This window comes from Aspergillus homomorphus (genome assembly GCF_003184865.1).
Source record: "Aspergillus homomorphus CBS 101889 unplaced genomic scaffold BO97scaffold_10, whole genome shotgun sequence".
In the NCBI taxonomy this organism is placed as follows: Eukaryota; Fungi; Ascomycota; class Eurotiomycetes; order Eurotiales; family Aspergillaceae; genus Aspergillus; species Aspergillus homomorphus.
In genome coordinates this window covers 288,661-315,720 of record NW_020291896.1, presented here as the reverse complement: position 1 = coordinate 315,720, position 27,060 = coordinate 288,661, and the positions used below count along the sequence as shown (strand labels likewise).

At 54.0% G+C, this 27,060-nt stretch overlaps 11 protein-coding genes across 11 annotated transcripts; 7 read left to right on the top strand and 4 right to left on the bottom strand.

Moving 5' to 3' along the window:
* Positions 1 to 3,080: 3,080 nt before the first annotated feature.
* Positions 3,081 to 4,483, bottom strand: BO97DRAFT_387349 (translation initiation factor eIF2B subunit alpha). Its single transcript, XM_025693595.1, has 2 exons — positions 4,345 to 4,483; positions 3,081 to 4,282 (listed from the first exon to the last, which is right to left on the bottom strand). Exons 1-2 carry the CDS (start codon positions 4,389 to 4,391, stop codon positions 3,262 to 3,264), a joined length of 1,068 nt encoding a protein of 355 aa, XP_025553204.1. The 5' UTR covers positions 4,392 to 4,483; the 3' UTR covers positions 3,081 to 3,261.
* A 156-nt stretch (positions 4,484 to 4,639) lies between these two features.
* Positions 4,640 to 6,396, top strand: nuf2 (kinetochore-associated Ndc80 complex subunit NUF2). Its single transcript, XM_025692588.1, has 4 exons — positions 4,640 to 4,820; positions 4,883 to 5,143; positions 5,230 to 6,144; positions 6,198 to 6,396. The coding sequence occupies exons 1-4, from the start codon at positions 4,716 to 4,718 to the stop codon at positions 6,309 to 6,311; spliced, it is 1,395 nt and encodes a 464-aa protein (XP_025553203.1). The 5' UTR covers positions 4,640 to 4,715; the 3' UTR covers positions 6,312 to 6,396.
* BO97DRAFT_404448 (uncharacterized protein) lies at positions 6,397 to 7,296 on the bottom strand. Its single transcript, XM_025694968.1, has one exon. The coding sequence runs from the start codon at positions 7,122 to 7,124 to the stop codon at positions 6,474 to 6,476; it is 651 nt and encodes a 216-aa protein (XP_025553202.1). The 5' UTR covers positions 7,125 to 7,296; the 3' UTR covers positions 6,397 to 6,473.
* Positions 7,297 to 7,385: 89 nt separating this feature from the next.
* On the top strand, positions 7,386 to 10,191 carry BO97DRAFT_404447 (AP-3 complex subunit beta). Its single transcript, XM_025694967.1, has 3 exons — positions 7,386 to 7,530; positions 7,608 to 7,765; positions 7,845 to 10,191. The coding sequence occupies exons 1-3, from the start codon at positions 7,518 to 7,520 to the stop codon at positions 10,110 to 10,112; spliced, it is 2,439 nt and encodes an 812-aa protein (XP_025553201.1). The 5' UTR covers positions 7,386 to 7,517; the 3' UTR covers positions 10,113 to 10,191.
* A 147-nt stretch (positions 10,192 to 10,338) lies between these two features.
* On the top strand, positions 10,339 to 12,268 carry BO97DRAFT_365750 (serine/threonine-protein phosphatase). The gene is made up of 3 exons (XM_025692587.1): positions 10,339 to 10,819; positions 10,937 to 11,170; positions 11,326 to 12,268. Exons 1-3 carry the CDS (start codon positions 10,804 to 10,806, stop codon positions 12,036 to 12,038), a joined length of 963 nt encoding a protein of 320 aa, XP_025553200.1. The 5' UTR covers positions 10,339 to 10,803; the 3' UTR covers positions 12,039 to 12,268.
* Positions 12,269 to 12,393: 125 nt separating this feature from the next.
* BO97DRAFT_387336 (rho GDP-dissociation inhibitor) lies at positions 12,394 to 13,950 on the bottom strand. The gene is made up of 5 exons (XM_025693594.1): positions 13,858 to 13,950; positions 13,608 to 13,804; positions 12,995 to 13,317; positions 12,883 to 12,931; positions 12,394 to 12,817 (listed from the first exon to the last, which is right to left on the bottom strand). Exons 2-5 carry the CDS (start codon positions 13,696 to 13,698, stop codon positions 12,687 to 12,689), a joined length of 594 nt encoding a protein of 197 aa, XP_025553199.1. The 5' UTR covers positions 13,699 to 13,804; positions 13,858 to 13,950; the 3' UTR covers positions 12,394 to 12,686.
* Positions 13,951 to 15,395: 1,445 nt separating this feature from the next.
* BO97DRAFT_17875 (apses transcription factor) lies at positions 15,396 to 17,468 on the top strand. Its single transcript, XM_025690361.1, has 5 exons — positions 15,396 to 15,643; positions 15,767 to 15,975; positions 16,067 to 16,229; positions 16,288 to 17,152; positions 17,210 to 17,468. The coding sequence occupies exons 1-5, from the start codon at positions 15,583 to 15,585 to the stop codon at positions 17,235 to 17,237; spliced, it is 1,326 nt and encodes a 441-aa protein (XP_025553198.1). The 5' UTR covers positions 15,396 to 15,582; the 3' UTR covers positions 17,238 to 17,468.
* A 505-nt stretch (positions 17,469 to 17,973) lies between these two features.
* On the top strand, positions 17,974 to 20,010 carry BO97DRAFT_387331 (cleavage polyadenylation factor subunit CLP1). The gene is made up of 3 exons (XM_025693593.1): positions 17,974 to 18,232; positions 18,343 to 19,123; positions 19,191 to 20,010. Exons 1-3 carry the CDS (start codon positions 18,095 to 18,097, stop codon positions 19,973 to 19,975), a joined length of 1,704 nt encoding a protein of 567 aa, XP_025553197.1. The 5' UTR covers positions 17,974 to 18,094; the 3' UTR covers positions 19,976 to 20,010.
* A 648-nt stretch (positions 20,011 to 20,658) lies between these two features.
* Positions 20,659 to 21,465, top strand: BO97DRAFT_341335 (chitin deacetylase CDA4; the record flags this gene model as incomplete). Its single annotated transcript, XM_025691636.1, has 1 exon — positions 20,659 to 21,465. One exon carries the CDS (start codon positions 20,659 to 20,661, stop codon positions 21,463 to 21,465), a length of 807 nt encoding a protein of 268 aa, XP_025553196.1.
* A 151-nt stretch (positions 21,466 to 21,616) lies between these two features.
* Positions 21,617 to 23,920, bottom strand: BO97DRAFT_341332 (uncharacterized protein; the record flags this gene model as incomplete). The annotated part of the gene is made up of 2 exons (XM_025691634.1): positions 21,617 to 22,741; positions 22,934 to 23,920. 2 exons carry the CDS (start codon positions 23,918 to 23,920, stop codon positions 21,617 to 21,619), a joined length of 2,112 nt encoding a protein of 703 aa, XP_025553195.1.
* Positions 23,921 to 25,796: 1,876 nt separating this feature from the next.
* On the top strand, positions 25,797 to 26,992 carry BO97DRAFT_387322 (quinone oxidoreductase family protein; the record flags this gene model as incomplete). Its single annotated transcript, XM_025693592.1, has 2 exons — positions 25,797 to 26,709; positions 26,770 to 26,992. Exons 1-2 carry the CDS (start codon positions 25,934 to 25,936, stop codon positions 26,990 to 26,992), a joined length of 999 nt encoding a protein of 332 aa, XP_025553194.1. The 5' UTR covers positions 25,797 to 25,933.
* Positions 26,993 to 27,060: the final 68 nt, after the last annotated feature.

Below are 27,060 nucleotides of genomic sequence, written 5' to 3'. Positions count from 1 at the left end.
GCGCCGTGCTAAACGTAGTCATTGACTCTGCGCTCATTTGTTGGACGAGCTGGACACACGTAGCCGGGCTTCGGAAGCAAGCTGAGATTTGGGACCGAACAAGAATAGATATAAAAAGATACAGCCTGCTTCTAAACGATAATAAGAAACCGGGTGGCTTTTTTCTTATGACGGCGGCGGATTGCGCCACTGGTCTGAGTGACAAGACAGGTTTTGTTTTCTTTGGCTGGACTAGATGTCGAGATGGATCCCAGGATGTGTTGTTAAGTCCGATATGTGTTGCGCGGGCGTGCGGGCTGTGGTTCTTGTTTCGGTGAATCTGGGCCGAGAGGGTAGGTAATAGGTGGCAATGAGCATTCGGGGCCTAGGCGTGGTGGGAATGGGGGATTGGAGGGATGGCCGGTCAGGTGCGCAACTGTGGTGGGTGTATAGCTTTTTGAGGGCGAGTGAGGTGTTGGTTTGAAATGAGGTGGATAGCAAGCCGGTTATGCGTGGTTGCTGGGATCCAGTATCGACTTTCCACGGAGCTCCGCATAAAGCCGCGATACAGCCGAGTCGCTGTTGCGGTAGGATGCTTACAGTAATATCTGGTAAGTCTCGACTATGGATATCTCCGATTTGCTCGTTTCCAGGTAAAGATGTAAGCGTAGTATGTATTGTATGTATCTCGCCGCCGCTCGGAGGTCTCCATTGAGGATTATTCTATTTAGATCGCTATTGTAAACGTCGGAGCTCTCGGGAAGGGCAACAGTCGGGACAAACAGAAACAAAGAACCACGGTTCGGAGATGGCGCCCTTCGCCCACTGGGCATGGTTTAATGACTTCCCGTAAGAGGGGCCCCTCTTTACTCACTGATGGAGATATGGTCGATGCCTATTCCAGAAAATTGACCAACTTTCAAAAGGTTTGAGCAGGATGATACTTAGGCCCGGTAGCTACTAAATCATATGATGTGTCAATGTGACTCCGAGTCATTCCTCCTTTCACCTCGGGTGCTCTTTCTTTTGGTCAACGACAGCTGGTAGTTTCGATGTACGGGTTCAATACACTGACTGGCAATCAAACTCACTGGGTATGTTATCGGCTGACGGGCACAAGCCCAGCCAGCTAGCCGGGCGTGCGTGTAGTGAAGACTTCCGAGTCTTGCCAACTGCCACCAAGCACGATCATTATCAAGCATAACCAGCCAACACAAGCTGATTACGACGTAGCTCTCTGGCCCAATTTGTTGATTAGATCCGATTGGACCTTACTGGTAAGGATAAGCGGTTGAAGATCCAGCCGTCGTCTCCAGGCTCTCATGCTTTATAGATCATCAAGATCAGATAAGATCAGCTATATCTTGAAGCCTCCTAATCATGGTTAGACATACAAGATCTCACTGTGAGTCAGAGGGCTGTCATTCTTGGCCCTCTGTCATTCATCTTGAGAATCTACACTCAATCGCAAGATTTTCTCAGAGTCTGTTGAGAGACATTGCTCGTCTGATCGATCGACAAGCCAATCCAACCTCAAGGTAACAGGATTGCAGGCGGATGCGGTATTCCTGTTCACTCCATGCACCTATCAGGGAGCCTTGAGTTTAGGCAAGATTGAAGTAAAGGAGAGCTCGGTTATCGACTAGCATAACCCAGAAAACTTCCCTTCTGCCCTCATCTCCCAGATGCGAATCTCCAGCCCGCCTCTTCCACCACATACATAAGATGCTACCAACAGCTACAGACAGCGCCCCTGTGCGCAGAAGCAAGAACACTCCAAAAACCACCTTACAGCCATGATTCACAACCCGCAGATATACCACCAGAGCAGTCCGTATCTATCCTACCGACGTATCGCATCCATCGGCCATCGCATTACCCGAATCCCTCCCTCCAACTACCGACATTCATGCATTACCAACCGATCACAGCAGCCAGCCCAAGCAATCAACAACCTCCCAAAAGCAAGAACCCAAGACATCCATCCAGACCGCACAAACAAATCCCATATTCATCACAGCCCGCGCCTCCCCGCCGCCCTACTCTCCCTTCGACCTCAGAACCACAATACCATTGTTCTCCCCAAATGTAGCCACATTTCAAACTGACCCAAGACATACCCGCCTTGTGCCCAACAAAATCATAGCCATAGCCAGCAAAGCAAAGGAAACAGAGATAAGACCCCTCCTCCCTCTCCGAGGTGAGCATCAAATTGAGGGGTTGAGCAACCATTGCCCCTCATTCCAGGCCGGAATCTTCTTCGCCCCTCTGTCTTTTTATCTATCTCGCTCGATACGGATAGAGATGCTGTGTATGTATGTGGTGTTGCGGTACAGTACAGCGTATATTGGGACCAACTTGTCGCGTTAGGTTGGGAACTTGCTTGGTGGGTTTGGGAAGGGGTCTGGTCTGGGCTGTGTGTCTTGGTTGGGCTGGGGGATACTGGATAATTACGGCTCTGGCGGGTGTAAGGAAAGAGTGGTTTTCTATTTGGCTTTTGATATAACCCTTCTTGATATTTGGGGTTGGGTTTTGGGAGGAGGGGGAGTAGAGGAAAAGGTTTGCTTGGGCCTCGTGGTATTGTTCTGGAGAGTCTGCCGGGTTGAGTGAGAGGGGGATTGTTGTTGATGTTGGGAAGCGGACTAATCTGTGGATGAGATGGTGGGGACCGGTGATTTGGTGGGATGGGTGTTCTTGCATATGGGATGAGAGCTTAAGGGTTGAATGTGTGTGCCCTTCTCTTTTGGTATGCCGGGTTTGGTGGAATGGGATCAAGCTGTCGTAAGGAGGGTCTGATTATAGGCTGGCAGGCTTGCTGTTGGGGTGCATGTCGTCTTGATTTCCGCAATGTCAGGACGATGGTAGGATATGGCCTGAGAGCTGTAGCACCAGGTATCTTGGGTTTATCTCTGATGCGCTCTTCGTGCTGCTTCTGAAGATCTCATGGCCGAGGGATTTCTCCGGGCAAGAGGGGGACGTCCATGTCTACTGCAAAGATTGTACGATAGCAGCTCATAGTACAGGCAGAGCGGGCAATAACGACCGCTCCACCTACCCTACAGAAGAAGCCATAGGCCACGGCATCTGATAGAGTCATAAATCTATTGTACTTTTGTCTTAGTAGAAACAACAAGGCACACCATCTTTCCAAGCCGACAAACGCCTTGAGCGGTGGGATATATCATGACCTTTGAACGCCAAATCCGCTTCATTCAACTGATACCACAAGCTGCAACTCCCAATCCTTTCCCTTTACAGGGCACGGGTAGAGAGAAGCATAAACTAGAACCAGATCTTAATCAACTCCTCACTGACCGCACTCGGCGTCAAGACGCCGCTGTCCGTAATCAACGCGGATATCAGATGGGGCGGTGTATAGTCAACCACATCATGACTATCCGGCGACTTGACGCCGGGTGTCGACTGTGTTTGTTGCTGCTGCTGCTGCTGCTGCTGCTTGGCTTCATCGGCGACGTCCTCCTCCGTCTTGAAATCGATCACGCGCTGCTCGATGGGCAGGTCATACTGTCCGAGCGGGTAGAGACGGACGAACTTGTGGCTCTCCGCCACGACGTAGAAAGGCTTGCTCATGGCCTTGGCCAGCAGACCAATCTGATATGTACCCATTCTCGACACGATGCCGCCGTTCTCCACCACACCCTCCGCACCGACAATCACCACGTCAGCCTTGCCGAGCGAATAGGCGACGGCAGATTCGGGGATCGTAGCGACCGGGACGCCCTTCTCGCGCAGCGCGCGCACCATCTCCATACCCTCTGGCTCTGCAGACGAGCCCTCGACATCGCCCTTCGCCGGAGACAGGACGTAGATCACGCGAAACCGGACCGCGGACGGGCCGCCCTTCTCACCGGCGGCCTGCTGTAGCAGTGAGGCGACGACTCTGGAGCCGCCGTTGGTGAGGACTGTGCTTCCGTCCCGGACGAAGCCTCTTCCGAACGCCGCGATCTTGTCTCGACTTTCCTTCGCACGTCTGATGAACAACCGACCGTTGGAGAGCAAGTGCGCCCGGATGGCGTTGAAGTCTCCGGCGGGTCCAAGCTGACCGGGTCTCTGTAGCGTAGTGATCAAGTATCGCTGGAAGAGATCGGTTCCAGCAGAAAGGCCAATGGGGTTCGGGATGGACTGTTTCAAGTGTGCGGTGGACTTTTCCAGCAGATCGAGCGTCTCTGATATCGTCGAGGAGGGGGAGTGTGTGAGGAGGAGCACCAAGGCTTCGATAGCGGCAATGGGCATGGTCAGGTCGGGATCAGAGCGGAGCAGGTCATTGTACGTCGCGACGATGCTGGCGTCTGTTAGCAGCTGCCAGGCCGCATGGGCTTCCACGGCTTCAGGTTGACGACTTACTCGAACGGCTTCGCGACATCCGACGAGGTGGAGATGGCGGCTGCCATAATGACTGATGATGCGTTGTATAGCTCTGGGAGCGTTGAATTGACTCGAAAAGTCCGTGGGAGCTATCGTGCAGCAATCCGTAATAATTGTCTCATGCCGGTCGCCGCAGAGTCATTCATCGAAAAAGGGAAGCGTGGAGTAAGTTTGCACTGTTTGTATACCGTGCCCCTCTTCTGGTGCGCTAGTCCCTTTCCGGTTGCCATGCGAGGCCTTCGCAGTAAACAATCATCATAACATCCATCGAACAACGACAACCACTGTCGCACCACATCTTCTTCAGATAAGATTAAGGCGTTGTCTCGTAAAGGCGGCTCACCTGAAATATGTCGTATGGTCACCGAATGAGCCAACAGTTCCATGGCTCTCAGCAGCACCACAATAGAGGCGGCCGCAAGAAAGAAGATGAGAATGATGCGTTAATGCGCCTGGTGAGTTCATCCTACGATTCTGCCCGCTCGTGTGCGATATTGTACGCTAACACTTTCAGTAGCCAGACAAGGAGATCGCAGGATGTATCAACGACATCGGCATCCCGTTCACTGCCGCCGACCTCATCAAGCCAAACCCGCAGCAGATTCAGATGGTCTTCGAATGGTTTGCCGAACTCCTTATGAACAACACCCGCGAGACGGTGGAACCAGCAATGCGCGCAGCGGCGGACGATGTATGCGGCGACTATCCGGACATTGTGCCAACCGACACTCGCAACTTGATGGGATTCTTTACCGGGCTGCGGCGATTGATGATGGAGGTAATCCGCGACTGTCCTGCACCAAATCGCTAACTTGTGACGCGTGCGTAGGCAGCAGCTTTTGACTGACAGTATAACTAAAATAGTGCGGTGTCAACGATTTCACTTTTACCGACCTGACGAAACCTACGCACGACCGTCTCATCAAGATCTTCTCTTATCTCATCAACTTTGTTCGTTTCCGTGAATCACAAACCCCCGTCATAGACGAGCATTTCAACAAGGCAGAAAAGACGAAATCACGCATCGATACTCTTTACGCCGAGAATCAGGAGATGGAACAGCGTTTGGAGGAGATGCGCCGGACGCTGAAGGCCAACGAGGCCCAAGTCAAGGACAAAGTCCGGAGAAACGATGAATTGAAGGCGCGGCTCCTGGAACTGAGGCGGAACCAGGAACGAGTGGCGGAGACATTGGAGCGAGTCAAGGCGGATAAGGCTCGACGACAGGCGCAACTCGAAGAGAGGACGGAGAGTGTGGTGCGCACCCGACAAGAGGTCGAAAAGCTACGGCCTTACGTGATGGAGAGTCCCGCCTCTCTTAGGTCATCCCTGGCTGAACTTCAGGAGAGTCTAAACCGCGAGAGGGCCCAGATTGATGCGATGGAAAAGCGGGCAAGAGCCTTGCAAACCTCGTCAGATACGTTTACTGTCGTCAGCAACGATGTACAGGCCTGTGTGAAGCTTCTTGAGGATATTTCCGTCGAGCTCCAAAAGGAAGAGGAAGAAGAGTCGAGAGCTTCTAGAAACAGAGAGGCTATTTCCGAACGAGGTAATAATGTCAGGGAGGTGGAACAGACAGAGAAATTGCTGCAACGGCAATTGACGCGGTGGAATGAACGAATCGAGGCCTTAAGAAAGAACGCGCAAGAGAAGGCTGAAGCAGCGCAGGCCCGCATGGAAGAGCTTCGGGAGGTCCAGAAACAGCTTCGTGAGGAGCGAGGTGAGAAGCAGCGCGATATGGAGCGTCGGAGAATTAGAATCGAGCAGACCGAGAAAAAGGTTTGTTAGTCTCTTCAGAGTTCAACGGGCTCAACTAACCGATCATGATCTAGATGGCCGACTTGAAAGAGAACATCGAAAGCGAGATTCAAAGTGCCCACGACGAGTACTTGAAGCTGGAGTCACACATCAAACTTTACATCACTGACATGGAAAAATGCTTATGATTTGAGGCAATCTACAAGGGGCCAACTTCGGGAGTTTATGGATCGGTTCTAGGATACCCGTACGATTAAGCTATTGCATTGTGGGAGTCTTTCATTAATGTTATCGAGTTCATTTGTCCATTCTTTTATGTCGCTACATGCGTTCGAACATTATCCCGTAGATCATTCATTTGTGCCTGCAGCAGCATAGGCTCTTCCAGAGAACTCGAACCAACGTTCTACAACCCTTTTCACCGGCACAGTGCGTCGGAAGAGGGCGGTTTCTTCTGACCCACGTACAGTACTGTTCAACAAGGGTACCTGTGTATTCCATGGTGATTCTTCTGGGCGTATGGACTCGTGGCATTCACAAACAATGAGGTCCATGTTTGCTTTGAAGGAGGTCTCCGCTAAAGCAGCAAATGTTCTGGACAGACCTTGGGCGGAGAATTCCGTGGTTGGGAGATGGAGGGATAGAGGGTCGACGACTGCTAATAGAGGTCGTGCTTTGTCGCGCCCCTCCACCTCATCCCTCCCCTGGGTGCTAGATTGAGACGGTATCACGGACAGACAAGCGCGTAGATTCTCCAAAGTCGGGCAAAATAATACCCTGACTCGGCTGGATTTAGACAGCAGTCCGATGGTTTTGTCATAGATCCGATGGCGTCCGGCGACTGCTTCCCTTGCTGGGTGCACAGAAGCGAACAATCGGGTCAAGAATTGGTCCCTGGTCGAGCATACGATCAAAGTGGTGTAGGGTGGATCATGTTTAAGGATTGATTGCAGGAACTCGGAGATAGAGCCGGTAGATTGAATGTGTCTGGTTGAGTCCATGGTCGGATTGTATATTTTGGTGGTGCCAGCAGCCGCTCAGCCAGAGGCCTTCTCTGTTTTGCTAGCACGCACAAGCTGAAATAGTTGCTTCCAGTGCCATTCTATCTCATAAACTGGCAATCTAGGCACCGATAGAGGTAATTTTAGGGTGCCGAGGGGAGATCGGAATGAGGTCTTGCGGGGGTAGGTCTTGAGGTCGGCCCAATCGATAAATAAAGCACGTTACCTCAAATCGTCATTTCGGCTGCCCGCCGGCCGTCGCCGAACACGCAACTTCTCTTTCCAGCTCGGCGTCAAAGGAGGCTTCTCTTTCCCCTCCAAGCCCCGTCTGTTCTTGCGCACTCGTGACGGGCTTCCGAGGCAATCATGGAGACCATTTCACGGATCTCTTCCATGCTGGAAACAGGTACTGTCTACCCGAGCGTTCTCCCTCGTCGATTGTCCTCGCTGCCTACCCAAGCTGACCGAATCTCGTGCAAACAGCTCGGGAGCTCACCCTCGAAGCAGCCCAGTCCGCAGCCCTGAATAGAGGACCGAGCACGGGATTATCCTCTCGCAATATGACAGCTTCGCACATCAAGAAATTATTGGATAGTCGGAGTGATCGCGAGGTGCTCGATGGCATGCGACGTGTGATTACAGTATGGGACCCCGACACCAACAACCGCAATGGCCGAAAGTGACTTATGACTGACCTGACCTTCTTACACACGATAAAAGCTGATGTACCGATCCGAGTCCTCACTTCCTTTCTTCTCCGCGGTCGTGAAAAATGTGGCAAGTGCCAATCTCGAGGTCAAGAAGCTGGTCTACATCTATTTGGTCCACCATGCGGAGACGGAGCCGGACCTTGTGCTCTTGTCTATCAACGCCATTCAGAAGTCGCTTACGGACCAGAACCCGCATGCGCGCGCCATGGCGCTCCGCACAATGTCTGGAATCAGAGTTCCGGTCATCAGCCAGATTGTTTCCCTTGCCATCAAGAGAGGATGCGGAGATATGAGCCCTCATGTGCGCAAAGCGGCAGCATTGGCTATTCCGAAATGCTATCGCCTGGACCCGAACACTCTGCCGCAGCTGGTTGGATATATCTCTACTCTGCTTGGTGATACCCAATACTTCGTTATCGGGCCCACTGTGGCCGCGTTCTTGGAAGTCTGTCCCGACCGGATTGATCTGGTTCACAAGCACTACCGGACTCTTGTCAAAAAGCTCGTTGATATGGACGAGTGGAGTCAGCTTGCGACGCTGCGCCTCTTGACCTTCTACGCCAGGCAGTGCTTTCCTCGCAAAACGAAGAAGGTCAAGCGAGCGACAGCAAATGAAGGGTTCTATGAGGATGACGACAACGGCGAGGATGTGAGTGGGGACAACGAGGCCGAACAGGAAGAGGTACCGGTCTTGGACCCGGACTTGGAGCTGTTTTTGCGCTCGTGTCTCCTGCTGTTACAGAATCGCAATTCCGCTGTCATTGTTAGTATTGTGCGGTGTTTCCTCAACCTCGGCACGCCAGAGTACCTTGAAGCCGCTGTTGGTCCCCTTATCGCTCTTCTGCGAAGTCCCCAGGATGTGCAGCACGTTGCGCTCTATAACATTGTGGTTGTGGCTTTGAGACATCCAAAGCCATTCACTAAATACACCACACATTTCTTGGTACATGCTATCGACCCGCCTCACATATGGCGTCTCAAGCTCGAAGTGCTCACTATACTCTTCCCTTACTGTGGAAAACATCTCAAGGGAGTGATCCTCAACGAACTTCAGCATTTCTCGCAAAGTACAGACCCAGAGATGGTTCGGGAAAGTGTACGCGCTATAGGACGTTGCGCGCAGGGTGATACCAGCGCAGCAGACCACTGTCTGCGAGTCCTGCTCAACCAGATCACGAGCCAAGACGATAATCTGGTATCAGAGTCGCTGACCGTCATTCGCCACCTCATTCAACAGGACCCGCCCGCGCACGAGAAGACTGTTATCCAGTTGGTTAAGCATTTGGGACTGACCACCAATCCCGACGCAAGGGCTACGATTGTCTGGCTTGTCGGAGAATTCGCTGGCGCCGAACCCGAAAGGAATATCGCCCCCGATGTCCTTCGAATCCTCGTGCAGGATTTCGCCAATGAGGCCGAGCCCGTGAAGCAGCAGATTGTTCTTCTTGGCGCAAAAGTGTATCTACATCATCTGCTACGAAATCCCAAGAAAGAAGAACCGGAGCCGCAAGCGCAACCGTCAGTCAAGACTGAGGAGCCAATCGTCAACGAATGGGCCGACACTCCGACCGAGCAGAAGCCTGAGACCAATGGCCAGGAAGAGCAAGAGAGCGAGCCTGAGGAGGATCAGATCGAATTGCTTTGGCGATACATCCTTCTTTTGGCCAGATACGACCCCTCTTACGATCTTCGCGATCGCGCGCGACTTTACAAGGCTCTTCTCGCGTCACCCTCCATGACGCAGTTGGCCAATCTACTTCTCCTCGCACCCAAACCTGTTCCGCATGCTCCAAGCCCATCTGAGACACGAAAGGATCTTTTGATAGGCTCTTCTACCCTTGTGATCGGGCCGGATGCGGGAATGCTTGGTCTCAAGGGCTACGAGAATCTTCCCGATTGGGTTGAAGCAGGGCAAGAGCCCGACCCGCGTCTCCGAGAATCTGAGGTGAAGCCTGATCTCACAGGACGGACATCAATGACGGCGGGTGAGCGGCTTGACCAGGCCCTTAAGGAGCATGAGCAGAGTGCTTCAACTTCAAGGCAGTCACAATCCGGGCGCCCCGGGGTAGGGGCGTCTTCGTCGAAGGGAAAGACGCTCGATGAGTGGCTAGAAGAACCGGAGTCTGAGAGCGAGGAGGAAACGGACTCGGAAGAGGAGGTGACTGATTCAGAGTACGAGACAGACGAGGAGGAAACGGAAGAAGATGAGACAGATGAGGAAGAGGAAGACACCGACTCTGAAGACCGGGCACAGGCGACTGGACTTCTGAAACGGTGAAGCAACTGACCTGATATGACGAGTATATACCAAATTCAAACCTGGCTTTCACTTTCCAGTGTTCTTGCATTATGAGGATTAGCATAATTGAGAAGAAATACAATAGAGATACATCCTGAAGTACGATGACAACAAAGCAGGCGGTGCCTGGCGGCAGAACGGCGGAGGCTTGAATCGGCCGTCCCTCACAGCGCGGCTGAATGGCGTCCAGAAATCACGCCCAGCATCGGACCATTCATTATCTTCTACCCGGACTTCGTCTGACCATGGCTAGATCAAAGTGCGAGTGAGCTGATCGACCATCCCTACCATATTCCGCCTATCCGCGTTCAATCTAGGCCACCACCAAGTGTGACGCGCGCGCGCTCCGTCCCCCTGCTCCTCCTGCGGACTCTGCTGTCGGCCACGATGCGAGCTACTGCAGGAACCTCCCTCCCAGATAAACAAATCCCTTCTCGAATTGACCTACCCATCTCTCAGTATATGCGCGCTGCGATTTGTCTTCGTCACTGAAAAAGCTCCCCATAACCTCTATACGCCTGCTCCGAGACCGACGATCCTCATACCCTCGGTCCTCCCACCATTTACTTCCAATCTCACCCTTACTCACCCGCCTTATAACCAGCCAAAGAAGAGCCCACTCAACCCTCATATCGGCCTGACCTACTAGGGGCTATTGCTGTGTGCGAAAATGCCTGGATTACCAGGTAAGTCTTTTCCGCTACTGCTGCTGCTACTGCTGCCGCCGCCGCCGCCGCCGCCGTTGTGCCTCGGCATCTCCCTCTTCCACTACAAACGGTCTAACCCGCTCCTCCTCTGTACAGCGAGCATAGATCTGGACGAGTGCATCGAGAGACTCTATCGCAAAGAGTTGCTGGCGGACTCAGTCATTGAAGCGATATGCGCCAAAGCCAAGGAACTGTTGATGAAGGAGAGTAATGTGGTCCACATTGCGGCTCCAGTCACGGTGGTTGGAGACATCCACGGACAGTTCTTCGACATGATTGAGATCTTTAAGATCGGCGGGTTTTGTCCGAATACGAATTATTTGTTTCTAGGTTAGTTGCTGTCCACCGAAATCCGTGCGCGGGGCGGAATACATAAGGCAGGATGTGGGTTGGGGATTATGGAGGTCTTTCCTTTTTGTTCGGGTTGGGGGTTACAAAAACGAGAGGATCAGAAAGCTGACCAGATGGTGAAACTTTCCGTACAGGCGACTACGTTGATCGCGGGCTGTTCAGCGTGGAGACGATCTCGCTCCTGGTGTGCCTGAAGCTGCGGTACCCGCAGCGGGTGCATCTGATCCGGGGCAACCACGAATCGCGCGGGGTGACGCAGTCGTACGGGTTCTACACGGAGTGCGCGCGCAAGTACGGCAACGCGAACGTGTGGCACTACTTCACGGACATGTTCGACTTCCTGACGCTGAGCGTGGTGATCAACGACCAGATTTTCTGCGTGCACGGGGGGCTGTCGCCGTCGATCCACTCGATCGACCAGATCAAGATCATCGACCGGTTCCGCGAGATCCCGCACGAGGGGCCCATGGCCGACCTGGTCTGGTCCGACCCGGACACCGAGCGCGACGAGTTCTCGCTCTCCCCGCGCGGCGCCGGCTACACCTTCGGCGCCCAGGTCGTCCGCAAGTTCCTCGAGGTCAACAGCATGTCGCACATCCTGCGCGCCCACCAGCTCTGCCAGGAGGGCTACCAGGTGCTCTACGATGACCGCCTCAGCACCGTCTGGAGCGCCCCCAACTACTGCTACCGCTGCGGCAATCTCGCCAGCGTCCTCGAGGTCAGCGACTCCGGCGAGCGCTACTTCAATATCTTCGACGCTGCCCCCGAGAACGATATCCATCGCGGCGAGCAGCAGGCCCAGCAGAATAAGGACGGCCAGAGCCCTGTGATTGACTACTTTCTGTGATACCCAATCTTTTTTTCTTTGTCTGTGTGTATGTCTAAGACCATTTTGTCGTTTTCTGTGGTGGAAATCTTCTATTCTATTCGATATTATTATTTATTCTCTTCGATTGGGCTGTGTCCCCTCCCCCCGTCTTCCCCCACTTCTTCCTATTTGTTTATGATTGTTGGGAGCTTGGTAAATAACAAACGCATCTATAGATCGCAGTCGGGTGCCATGTAAGAGGAAGAGAGCGGATGTTGGGAAATATCAGATGAATTGATACCAGATTAGATTCGATACCGATTGGAGAAGAACTTGAGAACATGCATCAGTCCGCGGGTTTAGATAGAACCAACTACATGTATATATATATCATATTTATATAGTTCCAATCTTTATATCTCAGCATATCAAGGATGAGATAAGGAACGCAGGATACGGGCCAGTTGCTTCCAAGCCCGGGAGAGTAAAAGGATAGGGTGTTTTAACACAAAAATAAATTCAGAGTTCAATGGTAATGCGTCCCAACGCTGGTAAATACTGGCAAAGGAAGTATGATGCTGCTGCTCAAGGAAATGTGGGAGATTTAGTCATAGTTTCATAGGAGGAGCCATGAAGGAGCAGGGGGAAAGAAGAGATAAACGAAATAACGAAAACCGAGAAAAACATCTACCAGTCCTTGGCGATGTCGAAGGCCCATTCGAATTGGAGGTGAGTGTGGTCGTCGTCGTCGATGAACTTGGAGATGGCGTTGTAGTGGCCACGGTACATGAAGCCCGAGGGAGCCTCTTCAGGGTTGACTGCGGGAGATAATCAGTTTGATGCATTTTGAAGGGATTGATCACTTGGGGTAAAAATGACTTACACTTCTTCTCGTAGAATGGCTTGTCGGTGGTGCTGGGGGCGTAGCTTCCCTGTTGGTTTGTTTAGTAAAGTGGATGCAGTGGGAGAATTGCCGTTCCATAGACAAAACTCACCAGCATCTCCTCGTCCTTGCTGACGCGGACACCCTTGCGCTTGACGACCTGCAGGTACTTGAGGCCGCTGAGAACCTCGTGGTGCACTTGGAAGACGACCTTGATGTGGAAGGTGGCGCCCTCTTTGATGGTGAAGGGCTTGTCCTTGAGACCCTCAAGTGCGCCGGGGGCCGAGAGGTCGATCACCACATCCGGGCGACCCTCGACCTCCAGGGCCAGGGACTTGATGATGCACTTGCGGGGATCGCTGGGGTCGCCAATCGGGGTGCCGGAGTTGAGGCCGAGTGAGGCCTTCCAGCGGTTCAAGGCCTCGTCTTCCTTATCTATAGGGGTAATCGAGGGGAGAGGTTAGTTGGTGGTTCAGAGGAAGATAGGGCAATTGGGGATTGTGGTGTTTGCCAATTTTGGTATAGATGCTGAAGAACTGAAGCTCTATAGTTGGAACTATATGGCGGCCAGCAGCAGACAGCTTGTCCTTGCCTGCATGGGGCAAACACGCAAGGGGGGCAGGGGGCCCGAGAGGGCGTCAATGGCCACGAGGCACAGAGAGGAGGGGGCGGAATGTTCGTGACAGCGACATAAGAGGGGCAGCATCAAATCAATGGCGACATACCCAATTCTGCATATTCATTGATGGACTTCTTCTCGCCGACCTTGAAGCCCTCAGTCTTGGAGGCGACAAGATCTTCCTCGTGCTCAGGCATGGTTGTTTTGGTGGCTCTGGTGGGGTATTTGGATAACGGCTATTTAGGTGCAAGAGGCTATTGCTGGGGGGGAGTTCTCGTCACCGATGGAGGGTTTATTGACAAGCTGGAAGATCAGTATTGAACGGGGGATAGAAGAGATTTCAACCAGGCACTCACCGAAGAGAACCAATTCGAGAAATTGCTGGAGGAGGGAATTGTTTTGAGATGTTTTGGAGTGGAAGGCCAGTCGAACTAGAGGCCAAGTGGGGGTGGGAAAGGCGGTGGACGATTGCCTTAAAACAGCGGGCTGAATGAGGGGGGTTTATTATTATTATTATGGGCCAGACTCACTCACTGCATCTCTGGCTGCCTTTCTACGCTTTGCTTTTGAGAGGCGGAGCGGGTTGTGCAAAGGGATACTGTCTGACATGTTGACTGCTGGACTAGAATCCCAGACATTCTCTCGAAATCATGCCGATTGCTTTGCTTCTGGAACGCGCAGCAGCAGGCGCATCAACAGGGGGAGTGCCCGGTGTTTAGTCGACGTTCCAGGAGTTCAGGTGAAATCCTAAGCAAGACTATCCACGCAATCACTGGTTCATACATAGAAAGGGGTCCAATGCAGTTCTTGTTTACGGGGAAAGCGCTTTTGTATTCTGTCATAGACTTGTCAGCACCTGTCAGACGTTGGGGACTGAGTCAGATACATCTACAAGTCAATCCCTTCTCAATTTAGGAGGAGTGAGTGGAAGTCGAAGCGGTGAGCATCACCGATCAGCAAGATCAAAACAATACTCAGGATAATGCTCTATTTACTGCTCAACGTCAGACAAACTTGGGGTTTGATGGGGGACAGAGTATCTCAATGGCCATCCCAAGCCGTGTCAAGGGTTATCTACATGTTATAATGCCTCCTGTGCGCATGATTGTTGGGCTGTTGCAAGCAATTGATATGGACATGGACCTTGCCCATGCAAAACATGTGTGTCAGCCCTGACTCGATGCATGGCTTTATGCATGCACCTATGCCCGGATTTCGCGCGAGGGTTTTCCTCTTTAGCCGAGCTATCAGTCTGGGAGGCCCCTTCGGGTTACTGGGTATATCTACTCGCGGTACGAACCTGCAGTAAACAAGACAGAGTGGGTTGTATGACGAGTAGAGTAGAACAAGACAAGCACCGACAAGGCGAGGCCCAACACAACCAAAACAAGCGAAAGCGCGTCACGGGGACAACCGCGCTCTGTCAGGCGCCAAGGCAGAAATACCGTGCGCGTTCCGATGTAAATCTTGATACCGGGGGATGAGCCGTCGACGCTGGAACTTACCGATCAGGATAAATGGCGGGGCAATTGGGAAATCCATTTGGTGGAGACGGCGGTAGCTCTGCAGTAGCGCAGTAGCTCATACCACGCAAAACGGTCTTGTAACAAGTCCAACGGTGGGAAGCCATTCGCCCACCGCCGCCCCGGGTATTCGCTCGACTTTCATTCTTTGATTATTTTCCCTCCCCTAGAGACAGAAACCTAACCTAACCTTAGCCGACTTGCTGCTGTTGCTGCTGCTGCTACTGCTGCTTATCGACCGAGCGCCAGCCTGGACTCCCACCCCATTCCTGCCTTTATCATCTGGCTCGTCGCGTATTGCCGTTCAAGCTTCACCACCCCCCCAATTCACCGTCCGCCCGGTTTGAAACCGTCTTCTCTGTCACCTCTGCGCTTTCGTGTTGGTGACGTCTTCTCTTCTCGCGATCTGTAGACACAGAGCGGCGACAGACGCGCCTGCAACGTGGCCGCCGCTTGGGTGTCGCATCCCCAATCCCAATTCTCCTCCTCAGCACCGCCCTTGGTCTAGGCTTTTCGAGTTTTTAATTTATCCTTCTACATTCATCCAAATCGTTCATCATGGTGCGCACGTTGCCGAAAAGGAACAACCCGCTCATCCTCACCGATGAAGCTCCTGCTTGTAAGTCATGCTTTTCATCGGAGCGATCGATTGCAATCTCGGCCATCAACATATCCATTTGCATCTGATCGAGGGGTCGCGCCAGGCTAACACGCATCCTGCTTCGTGCTTGTGCGATCACAGATGAAGAACTTCTCGCGCGCCGTCGCTTGGGAAAGACAAACCTCGCGGTGAAGCCCACCCAGATCGGGACCTCCAATGCGACCAAACCAGAGAACCTCGGTCCTTTTGAATACGCCCACTTGCGCGCCCCCTTGCCAAAGGACCTCAAAGGATCTGAGATCTTCCCTTCTCACGCTCCTCAGCAACACCCTGAGACGTATTTCTTGATGGTGAGTCGTCCCTTCGAGGTCCTTAGCCTTTCGGATTCGCGGAACGTCACGGAACCATGGTTAATGCAGTGGATTCCTTTGTCCCTTCCAGCGACGTAGCAGAGACGGATATGTTAGCGCCACTGGCATGTTTAAGATCGCCTTCCCTTGGGCTAAGCTTGACGAAGAACGATCTGAGCGCGAGTACTTGAAAGCTCGCTCCGAAACCAGTGAGGACGAGATTGCCGGCAACGTTTGGATCTCTCCTATTCTCGGTAAGTGCTTTGGACTACATCATCATGACGCTACAGCTCTGATGCCTGTTACTCTCAGCCCTTGAGCTCGCCAAAGAGTACCAGATGTACGACTGGGTGCGAGCCTTGCTTGACCCTACCGACATTATTCAAAGCCCTTCATCTGCGAAGAAACAGATCACGCCTCCTCCCAGATTCGACCTGCCGCCTATTGAGGCCCCGACCCTACTCACTTCTTCGTCGACCCGTCTCCGACGAGGACGGTCGGCCTCTCCTAGCAAGAGACCTAGTTCTCCCCGCAAACCCAGACAAACGAGAGCCATGAAGGAGGCCAACGCTGCCGCCACCAGCGCAGCAAACGCTACCCTACAGTCCTCTCTCGACTTGACCGCCTCGACCGTGGAAAGCGAATCAGTGATCAGGGCCATCCAGCCCAGTGTGGAGTTGGACAGCGACGAGAAGCCGGCTCCTTCCCCCAAGAAGGCTGCAGCGACGCCTAAACCTAAGAAAACCAGCCGTCTGGCCCGTACGGACGATGTTGAAGAAGAGAGCAAGGAGGAAGAGAAGGAGCAGAACGTCAAGGTTGATGTTGAGACCACCGCCAGCACCGTCGAAGATGTCAAAACTACCCAGACTACTGTTTCCGTCGAGCTGCCCGTGACACTTCCGGAGGCACCCTCTGCAGCGGACACCGAGCAAATGATCGCCAAGGCCAAGGAAATGGTGGAAGAAGCCGTCAAGCTCCAGGCCGAGACCGCGGAGCCATCGTCAGCCAAGGCAGCCCTGAAACGCAAGACTGATGTGCTTAGTGATGATGAAGACGAAGAGGATGAGGAAGCCCGTACTCTCCGGACGAAGCGTGCCAAGGTTCTGGAAGAGAAGCTCAAGCAGGAACGTGTGCGGAATCGTGCTCTTGTTGGCGTTACAGCTGCCTTCGCTCTTGCGTGAGTGTCCCATTAACCCTACCCGTCTATTGCAGCACAACTAACCTTACAACGCAGCGCCTCGATTCCTTACTTCTTCATCTAAAGAATTTAATAAATTTCGCACTTATGAGTGGAGCCCAAGACGCATGAACATAGGTGTCACAGCCTCTATTACCCCTTCCAACCGACTGTCATGGTATCAGGCGACCTTTCTCATGCATGGACAGCGAGAAACCGTCTCTTTTCATGGCCACTTTGCTACCCTCCATCAAATCCGAGTGCAGGCTTTGGCCAATTAACCCCCTTGCGCATCACGATTTCCCCCCAACAGCCATGGTCATTTTGATGTGTATCGTATTTGAAACTGCTATTCCATTACTAATGCTGCTGTGCCTTTTGGTTGCGAGTGACGTGCGTCCAGATGGGGAAGGTTGGCCTGCCCAGGTCCTGGAGATCAGAGAAGAAAGCCTTGGGTTCGGTACGTTCTTTTTCTGCACCTTTTCATTAGTCGCGCTTTTTCCTGGATACCTGATATATGCCCCTATAATGTGGTTCTCTTTGTTTCTACACCATCTGCGCCGGGGATGAAGCCCTGGTGTCGTGATGCCATCGGATTGCTGTGACCGGACCGTACTTGGGCGTTGTGCTATTGTTAAGGTAGATTTGACAGACGACGCTACATGCAGGAATTTGAATGTTGATAACTAGAGGAGCGCGTTGTAAAGTGATTGTGTTTAATGTTCTGCGGGGGGAACTACTAAGTAGAGGGCGGCATTCCGCTGCAAACAAGCAAAACATCGTCATCGGCGGATGGTTCTCTCCGCCCACCACCATCTGCAAAGCTACTTTCTTTCAGTCTTTGTTCGTTCTTCCAGACTTTAGTTATCTTTTGATGCGTTAATAAAACTACTGAATTCCACTCATTCGTTTTCTCATTCTCACTGTCAGCAAAGTAATGCCATGTCTCTCCCTGGTTTAGATCTTACAACACCCTCAGGGGACAAGGAGTTTGTCCCCGCACCGCCGACGCAAATCAGTCTCTCCAAAGGTTCGGAATGGCGATTTGAGGTCGCGTTCGGCACGATTGTGCGCGTGAAGGTGAGTACTCACCTCGATTTGCGCATCTGCACCTTTCTTGCACTATCTACTTTCTCCGATCATCAAATTGACCCTACAAACTGACTGACCCTGCCTCAATGGAGAACTAGCTGCTAGCAGGCACCGCCGAACTCTTCGGCACGGAACTCGCCCCGTCGCAGACGTATACCTTCTCCGGCACCAAGGCAGCAATTTACACATGGCACGGATGCACGCTGGAGGTGAGCGCAGGCGAGAGCTATTCGACGGTGGACAGTCTCGCGCCGGGGGGCAGCAACGGATCGACGACGACAGCGACGACGACGGGGCGCGGGCTGGGCGCCGGCGGCTGCCAAAGCGAGTACACGGCGGAGGAGACGCCGATGGTGGAATACGCGAATGTGCACTTCGCGCTGGAGACGATGCGCCAGCAGGCCAAGGCGCAGGGCAGGGATGGCCCGCGGGTGCTGATCCTGGGGCCCGAGGACGCCGGCAAGACCAGTCTCACGAAGATCCTGACGGCCTACGCCACCAAGACCGGTCGCCAGCCCATCGTCGTCAACCTCGACCCCACGGAGGGCATGCTGAGCGTGCCCGGCACCCTGACCGCCACCGCCTTCCGTACCATGATCGACATCGAGGAGGGCTGGGGCAGCAGTCCCATGTCCGGCCCCAGTGCCGTCCCCGTTAAGCTCCCGCTGGTGTATTTCTATCCTATGCCGAATCCGCTCGAGGCCGAGGGGTCCGTCTACAAGGGTATCGTGTCGCGCCTCGCGTTGTCCGTCATGGGCCGCATGGCCGAGGATGAGGATTCGCGCGAGACGGGCATCATTGTCGATACCCCGGGCATTCTTAGTCAGAGTAAGGCGGGGAATGTGGAGTTGATCAAACATATTGTGACCGAGTTTGCTAGTAAGTCTTTTTATGCCTTCTGGGTCATGCTGGACCTATGCTAATGTGACGGGTGGGGAATTTGCAGTTACCACGATTCTGGTGATCGGCTCCGAACGACTCTACAGTACGATGATGAAGAACTTTGATAACAAGCCTACGGCGAGTGCGTCCGCCGTGGCGTCGGATGAGCGCATCTCTGTGGTCAAGCTGTCCAAGTCGGGTGGCTGTGTTGATCGCGACGCAGCGTTCATGAAGGCCGTCCGCGAGTCGCAGATCCGCACATACTTCTTCGGCAACCCGATTCCTTCCACGGCATCGGCGGCGCTGTCGCTGTCGGCGGCTTCAACTACGAACGTCACCCTGTCGCCGCACGCGCAGCAGCTGGATTTCAATTCGCTGGCGATATACAATTACACTGTGGCAACGCTGGAGGAGGACGAGGATGAATACGACCCGGCGCAGTTTGGGACAGATTCGTTCCTCCCTGGAGGGGGCAACGAGGCGGAATTGAGCCAGAATTACCAGCACGAGGAGAGCAGTGCAACTCCCGTCCTGCCCGGATTGCCGGGGGGTAGCAGTAGTATGTCCACGGCGGAGACGGCAAACAGCGCCAGCGTGCCGTTGAAGAAGTTGCTTCCGCCTGCGCCGACGGGGCTGGCCAATTCGCTGCTGGCGATCACGCATGCGGCGCCCACGGCCAGTGCGACCGATGTGCGCGATGCGAGTATCATGGGGTTTTTGTATGTAGCGGACGTGAACAGCGAGAGGGGCAAGATCCAGGTGTTGGCGCCGGTGGGAGGCCGAGTGCCTCCGCGGGCGTTGGTGTGGGGGAAGAAATGGCCTGGAGAAGTGGTGGGATTAGTTGGGTAGGGGTAGATACTAGATAGCGGTAGACTAGCGGCGGTTAGTTAATGTAGTGCTGATTGATAACGGAATGCCAACACCTTCCTTCTTACGCCTCCTTGTCATTCAGCTGTCTAGACCAGCATCTTCTTCGCCATCGACACTCTTTTTCTGGGCAGGACTATCATGGACTGAGTCTTGTATAGTGCTGTCAGCCAGCCTTTCATTTAGATTCCTTGTTTATTCTACAGTGCTGCACACCACCACTCCTTGAACTACCACCACCATAACTCGAACTCCAACCTCAACTTCAACCTCACTCAACCACCACCACCACCACCACCAGGACCTCAATTCAACAACAACAACAACAACAACAACAACAACAAGACAACCAGAAAGAAATGCCCCGCCTGCACCTAACAACGCACCTAACCCGCCTCCTAACCTACACCCTTCACGCCCTCCCGCAACCACTAATATCCCTCCTCCCGACGCGCCTCCGCCGAGGCACAACCCGAACCCGCGCGCTCTCACGCCCCTACCTCCCTTACCCTCCATACAACAAAGACCGCAGCAGCCGCTCTCCCTCCCCGGTCTCAAACGAATACCACCACCACCGACACCACCACCACCACAAACCCTCCCCAAAAGAATACCACCACCACCACCACCACCTCCGAAAGCGCACCCGCAACTCAACCCTAAAAATGCTCCTCCTAACCACGCTCCTCCTCCTCACCCTCCTAATCGCCCTCCCCGCATACACAATCTACCGCCCGCCGCACCTCCTAATCCGATACTTCCAGCACCGGTGGCCCGACACGCTCTGGCACGTCGCAGTGCCAGCAGGCCCAGGCACAAGACCGACAATCGCGCTGACGATCGACGATGCCCCGTCAGCGTATACGGGCGAGATACTGCAGGTGCTGAAGGCCAATGACGCGAAGGCTACGTTCTTTGTTATCGGGGCGCAGATTGCTGCTGCTGCTGCTGCTGGCCCAGGAGGTGGACAGGGGATGCTGGAGAATCTGGTGAGGGAAGGCATGGAGTTGGGGAATCATGCGATGTCGGATCGGCCATCCCGCGATCTGAGTGATGCCGTGCTGGAGGCGGAGGTTTTGGGGGTGCAGGGGTGGATTGAGAGGGTTTATGATAGAGTCTTTCAGGATCAGGATCATGGGGATGGGAATGGGGTGCGAAGGCATCATTTCTTTCGGCCTGGGTCCGGGTTCTTTTCTGAGAGGATGCGTACCCTAATTCATAGACTCGGGTTGAGGATCGCCCTCGGGAGTGTGTATCCGCATGATGCGCAGATTAGTTGGCCCCGGGTTAATGCGTGGCATATTCTGAGTATGGTGCGGTCTGGGGATATTATCGTCTGTCATGATCGGAGGGGCTGGACAGTGCCGATGCTGAAGCGCGTGTTGCCTGAGTTGAAGAGACGGGGGTTCCGTGTGGTCACCCTAAGTGAGTTGGTGGAGTTGGGAGAACAGACTGCCGCAAGGAAGTCGTGACTGAGACTGAGTCTACCTACACATACAAGTCAGAAGAACGAGGGGAAGTGGTACAAAAGTGTACAAAAGTGGTACATGTATAGTCTAAATGTCTACCGTACAGGCTGGTCCTGAAAACACAAGCAACAGAAATATACAGACACACTCAAAGCTATTCCCATCGCTTCCACTCTTCCACGTTCTTTCGCATCTCCCCCTCCACATCATACCCCCGACTGGCATCCTCCAGCAGCTCCGCTTGGCGCTCGCGGTACCGCTGCTCGGCCTCCCGACGGCGCAGCGCCACCAGCTTCAGGTACGTCAGGTCATCCAGCTGCACCGCCTCCTGAAACTTCAATCGCATGCGCGGCGAGTACAGCTGGCAGCTCGCCTCGCGACACCGCGACGGGCCTTCCCCGGGAAGCAGCCGCATCGTGGTCGAGAACTTGCGCGCAATCGGCTGCTTGGCTTTGACCAGCGGCCACACCACATCATCGTAACAATCCTCACACACCGTGAGCTCGGGCAGCTGCGGCATGTAGTGCCACGTGCTGAGAACCTGCCGGTCCCGCCGGCAGTCTCGCAGCACTACCTTGCGCCGTGCATACGACAGGAACTCGCTCACGTCCGGGCGCATGGTATGCTCCAGTTCCGCTCGGTTGGCTGCCATATCTAGGCAGTCAATATAGCGAACGAACCGGGCACTGTCAGTCACAAAGTCACACGCTCGCTCCTGCTTGGTGGCGCTGCGTTTGAAAGTCTCCCGGTGTCGAGGCATGAGGACTCGCAGGTTCCGGACACAGGCGGAGCACACATTGAACTGTGGAAGAAACATGTTGGTGTCTGGGTCCACAACGCGGTACCAGTGTTGATCACTGATGATGCGTCCCGGACACGGCTTGCTGCCGGGTGGTGGCCGAGTGATTTGCAGGAGCAGATCCAAGTGATCCAAGTGTTTCTTGAGTGTCTGCATCCATGCCAGGCGTGTCCATGGTTCACTCATGGAACAGCGGACCTTCTCGTCGCGGGGTCGAGGGCTCGCCAGGACGAAGAAATCCCGGAATCTTGACTTGCGCATCTGTTTCATGCAGGAAGGACAGATGTCTAGGTGGGGGGTCCCCTTGACCGTGTGCCAGTCCTGGTAACCTGCCACGGGAACTGACCTAGGACAAGGCGACAGGTAGAATTGGGGCTTGGGTGAACTCCTGCGCACCGCACCCTGCGAGGAACTTCTCCGACTGACCTGCTTTGCAGTCTGGAAAACATCTTCGGGGTCCTCGTCGGGTGACACAGGCCTCTGCAATGTGTCATCCAGGAAAGACACGGCACGTCTGTTAGGTAGTTGGGAGGACACTGACTGCGCCCTGTCAGAAGAAAGAGATCGACCAACCGGCTTATTGCCAATCGGTGGGCGTGCCGAGGCTTCAGGTGCCAGAGCTGCAGTGAAGGAGGCCGAGAAAGGGTCCTCCTCACTCTTCTCATGCTCAACAGACGACTCCTTCGTCGTTGATGCAGACTTGGGAGGGGTTGGCTGCATGGGTGGTTGCGCAGTGCAGCCATTGGGGCACGTCACGGCAGGCTTGATGTCAGATTGCTCAACGGTGGCGATGGGTTGGGCAGCAGCAGCAGGTGGCGGACTCTTCTGGTCGTTATTCTGTGAAGCCTCCTGGGATGCGCGAAGCTCTTGCCTCTGGCGCAGTTTCTCCTCTATCCTCTCAGCCAAAGAAGGTCCTGTAGCACTTTTGTCTGTGGGGGAGGATGGAGGCTTGGCCGAGGAGTTTTGGAGTCCCATGGCAGCCGAATCAGACACATGCCCCGGCTTTGGCATGGGAGGCCTCGTCACTGGCTCTGCAGATGGAGTAGGCTTTGCGCTGCCCGCTCGCTTCAACTTAGGTGGTGATGTTGTGGACGTGGGTTTGGGTGCTTCCGTGCTGGGCCTCTTGGATGCCACAGAGCCATTCCGGGAGCTTGGTGCCGTGTACTTCTTGGGAAGACTGTCCTTTTGGAGATTGAATTTGGCTCCGCTAGGGCGGCCATTGAGGGTCTTGCTCGTATTCTGGACTGGCTGAGAACGCTCCGGCGAAGTCAAGGGTTTGCGAGTCTTATCTGAGGAAGCCCATGGGGGTAACAAAGGCACAGCTTGATCGTCTTCGACGATGTAGAGCATTGGGTCGTGTTCGATGTCCGCCGACGGCGTTAGTGGTTCTGCGTTGTCGTCAGAGCCGCTCTCACGGACCGAGTCGTCATAGATCGTCGTCGTGTGAACAACCGAGGAGAAGGATAGCACATCCACAAGCACTGGAAGTTGGTCAATGGTGCCGCGGGAGCAGACACCCTCTACCCCGGGCTTCTCGCCAACATTGGTCATTCCGTGCAGTTCACGGGAGAGGGATACCGTCTCATCTTCCACGGAAGGTGCCGGGGGCCAATTAGTCTGCTTGCGCCAGCGCAAGTGCACCTTGGTCCTGAGATACATGGCGGTGGGAGAAAAATCAAAAACAACGACAGAGAATAACTTTTATCCAGTCGAATAGAGGGCTCCAATCGGTGTGGGATCGTTTTCCTGGGGATTTATCCTGCGGTGGCACGTCGGATCAGAATCACCTTCCTGGCTGTTGGCATTATAAATCCGTCGTGCGTCGGACTCACGAGAGAAACGTTCTCGAGGAAAGAGCAAGTGATCCAGCGGACAAACAAAACAAAACAAAACAAAACCAAAATGACCAAGCGGACTCAGGAAATCTGCAATTGAGTTGGAATGGGGCCAGCTGGAGCAGTAAAAACGGAGCAACCGATGAGCAGGAGACTGGGGCAGTCTCTGATAACCTTCCGGGGGCGGTTAGAATTAAGTATTAGGCGAAAAGTATGGTTAGTAGTTCTGATGGACTCTTCCAAGGATGGAGAAAAAGTGCAGAGAATACGGAGAGACTATATAAAGTAAATAGACCCCAACAGGAACCCGGTTGGGCAGCGCCTCTGGCCGGGGGATCGGCCCTATCAGAATCTAGCCCCAGAGATTGGGCGTTAACAGCGAGCGAATCAATCCCCCAAACACTGAAACACGACGATCGTGGCCAGATGTCAAGCGTTGGGAATGAATGGTCCTGCCTGAGCCATGTCAACAGGAGCCGTCGAAGATGAAACCATTCTGACCCTAGGCAGGAGAAGGGCTTGATCGTGCATGCGTAGATGGGCTAAGCGGGCAGTTGATTTGTCCCACCCCTCCTTTGTCGTCGATTCAGGTGCCAATTGTTCGACCAGGGGCAAGTAAGCAGGCGCAATCAACCTGCGGGAAAGGCGTCATCCTCGAGGCACAGGCGGCGATCTGAAGGAGTAGTTATTGGTCTGGCAGGCATGACAGACAGCTAGCAGAGCAGGGCTCAAGCAAAGACACACGATCATGGTCTGTATTGGGCGCCTCTGGCTACATATGCCACCATTGGGGGCGCGTTGCATCAAATCTCAACCTGTAGATGCTGGTCGTATGGTGTGCAGCGGCCAATGATGCATCCCATCTGCGGGGAGCGATGCGATGATATCAGCTGGAAAGACGGTGAGAAGAGGCAGCGGGTGGCAAGCTGCATCGAAAAGGAAGGCGAAGGCATTGAGTGGGCTGTGTTGGCTGGTCGGGTTGGGATATACGTCTGACAGTCATGCAAGGCTTTTGTCAGAAGGAGTGCGATGATTCCATCGTTGGATTGTGGGAGGAGGGAAAAGCATCATCGATCCATAGCCTGTCCAGTAGGAGGATACACCTATAGTAACGCACGGGGTTTTCCCGAACGGGCAAGAGTGTCAGGCGAGTTATGCTCTACGAGATGCATAGCTGACTCAATTATGTGTAAGCATTCCGCCGGTATATCGGAGCGATGATCGCGCGGATATCCGACGGTTCGGCAACAAACCCGATGGCGTCACTCCGTCGGATAAGGAGGAATAATGGTAGACAGTAAACAGAGGGTATGGGATGGAGTGAGGAAGAGAGAGTCAAGGTGATATCAGAATCTCCAGATAGCATTACTCATTAGAAGCAGATTGGACATACCGAATTCATGAAACCACCTCGCAAAGCCTAGATATAGACACAGGTTGATGTGAACGGTGTGGGGTAGTCAACACCAGAATTATTATTAATGACAGTAAACACGAGCATTCGAGATCACGACAGAATCCAACATCCCCGGAATTGAGCCGCGACCCACTGCCTAGAAGCTTAGCGATAGAATTCTTTCCCCAGCTCATCTTTCCCACCTTCAAAACAGGCAAAGACTTTCTCCGCCTCCACCACAGGGATTGGATATAACCGACTGCATCCCACCCCCTCATCCTCAATTCCTCCCCCCCAATGCCCCTCAGTCGCATCGTCCCTCGTCTGCTCCGTACATCCACGCCTCTAACTACTTCGGCGCTACGTCTCGCAGCTGTGAACGCTCACCTCCGATCCTTCCCCACCATCATCAGCCCTGCCACAATCCGCCCCAACACCACGATGTCAGTTCCCCAAACCATGAAGGCCGTCCAGGTCGAGAAGCTCGGCGGTCCGGAAGTCCTCGAGTTCAAGCGCAACCACCCGGTGCCGAGTCCCAAGGAGGGTCAGGTGCTGGTCAAGAACAACATCTCCGGCGTCAACTACATCGACACGTATTTCCGCACGGGTCTATATCCCTCCGCGAAGCCCGAGATCCTCGGCCGGGAGGGCGCCGGCACCGTCGTGGCGCTGGGCCCGGGCCCCAACCCGTACGGCTTCCAGGTTGGAGACCGGGTCGCATGGCTCAGTACCAGCGGCTATGCGGAATATACGGCCGTACCCATGGCCAAGACGGTCAAGATCCCCGAGGGGATCAGCGACGAAGAGGTGATGGCTGCGTTCCTGAGCGGACTGACCGTCATCACCCTGGCGAAGGAGACCTACCCCGTCAAGCAGGGCGAGTGGGTGCTGCTGCACGCGGCAGCTGGAGGGGCGGGGACCCTTATGACTCAGGTGCTCAAGTCGATCGGCGCGAAGGTGATCGGTACGGCCGGGGGTCCCGAGAAGTGCGAGCTGGCCAAGAGTCTCGGCGCGGATGTGGTGATCGATTACCGCAGTGAGGAGGGCAAGGACTGGCCCCAGAAGGTGAAGGAGATCACGGGCGGTCACGGTGTTGATGTGGTCTTCGACTCCGTTGGTAAGGATACCTGGGAAGGAAGCCTCGAGGCCGTCAAGCGCAAGGGTACGATCGTCTGGTTCGGCAACGCCAGTGGCCCCGTGCCTCCTCTGCCTCTACAGTAAGTCTTGAGGACTCTTTGTGGGTATGTCAGCCGAAGCTAATATGTGTCTACTCACAGGAAACTCTCTCCCAAGTGTGTCAAGATCGCCCGACCCCAACTCTTCGGCTACATCGAGACTCGGGAGGAGTTTGAATTCTATGTCAACGAGCTCTTCTCGCTTCTCCAATCCAAGAAACTCAAGGCTAGAGTCCACAAGGTCTACCCCTTGGAGGATGTTGCCGAGGCTCATCGTGACCTGGAGGGTCGCAAGACCACCGGAAAGCTCCTTCTGAAGCCCTGAGCTGGGCTTCTCGCACTAATGGTTATAGGTTCGACGATTAGCTAATGCTGGGTTCCGATTTGTAACAT

Bases quoted from the DNA above. Each gene is read 5' to 3' on its own strand.
- BO97DRAFT_387336 (XM_025693594.1), bottom strand. From the start codon at position 13,698: ATGCCTGAGCACGAGGAAGATCTTGTCGCCTCCAAGACTGAGGGCTTC. The intron at 12,932-12,994 runs GTGAGTTTTGTC...ACAAACCAACAG, and splicing joins GCAAGGACGAGGAGATGCTG to GGAAGCTACGCCCCCAGCAC. The intron at 12,818-12,882 runs GTAAGTCATTTT...TATCTCCCGCAG, and splicing joins GCCATTCTACGAGAAGAAGT to TCAACCCTGAAGAGGCTCCC.
- BO97DRAFT_387349 (XM_025693595.1), bottom strand. From the start codon at position 4,391: ATGGCAGCCGCCATCTCCACCTCGTCGGATGTCGCGAAGCCGTTCGA. The intron at 4,283-4,344 runs GTAAGTCGTCAA...AACAGACGCCAG, and splicing joins GATGTCGCGAAGCCGTTCGA to CATCGTCGCGACGTACAATG.
- BO97DRAFT_404447 (XM_025694967.1), top strand. The intron at 7,766-7,844 runs GTATGGGACCCC...ACACGATAAAAG, and splicing joins GCATGCGACGTGTGATTACA to CTGATGTACCGATCCGAGTC.
- BO97DRAFT_387331 (XM_025693593.1), top strand. From the start codon at position 18,095: ATGTCTCTCCCTGGTTTAGATCTTACAACACCCTCAGGGGACAAGGAG. The intron at 18,233-18,342 runs GTGAGTACTCAC...ATGGAGAACTAG, and splicing joins GCACGATTGTGCGCGTGAAG to CTGCTAGCAGGCACCGCCGA. The intron at 19,124-19,190 runs GTAAGTCTTTTT...GGGAATTTGCAG, and splicing joins TATTGTGACCGAGTTTGCTA to TTACCACGATTCTGGTGATC.
- BO97DRAFT_404448 (XM_025694968.1), bottom strand. From the start codon at position 7,124: ATGGACTCAACCAGACACATTCAATCTACCGGCTCTATCTCCGAGTTC.
- BO97DRAFT_17875 (XM_025690361.1), top strand. From the start codon at position 15,583: ATGGTGCGCACGTTGCCGAAAAGGAACAACCCGCTCATCCTCACCGAT. The intron at 15,644-15,766 runs GTAAGTCATGCT...GTGCGATCACAG, and splicing joins CACCGATGAAGCTCCTGCTT to ATGAAGAACTTCTCGCGCGC. The intron at 17,153-17,209 runs GTGAGTGTCCCA...CTTACAACGCAG, and splicing joins ACAGCTGCCTTCGCTCTTGC to CGCCTCGATTCCTTACTTCT.
- nuf2 (XM_025692588.1), top strand. From the start codon at position 4,716: ATGTCGTATGGTCACCGAATGAGCCAACAGTTCCATGGCTCTCAGCAG. The intron at 5,144-5,229 runs GTAATCCGCGAC...TAACTAAAATAG, and splicing joins TGCGGCGATTGATGATGGAG to TGCGGTGTCAACGATTTCAC. The intron at 6,145-6,197 runs GTTTGTTAGTCT...ATCATGATCTAG, and splicing joins TCGAGCAGACCGAGAAAAAG to ATGGCCGACTTGAAAGAGAA.
- BO97DRAFT_365750 (XM_025692587.1), top strand. The intron at 11,171-11,325 runs GTTAGTTGCTGT...CTTTCCGTACAG, and splicing joins TACGAATTATTTGTTTCTAG to GCGACTACGTTGATCGCGGG.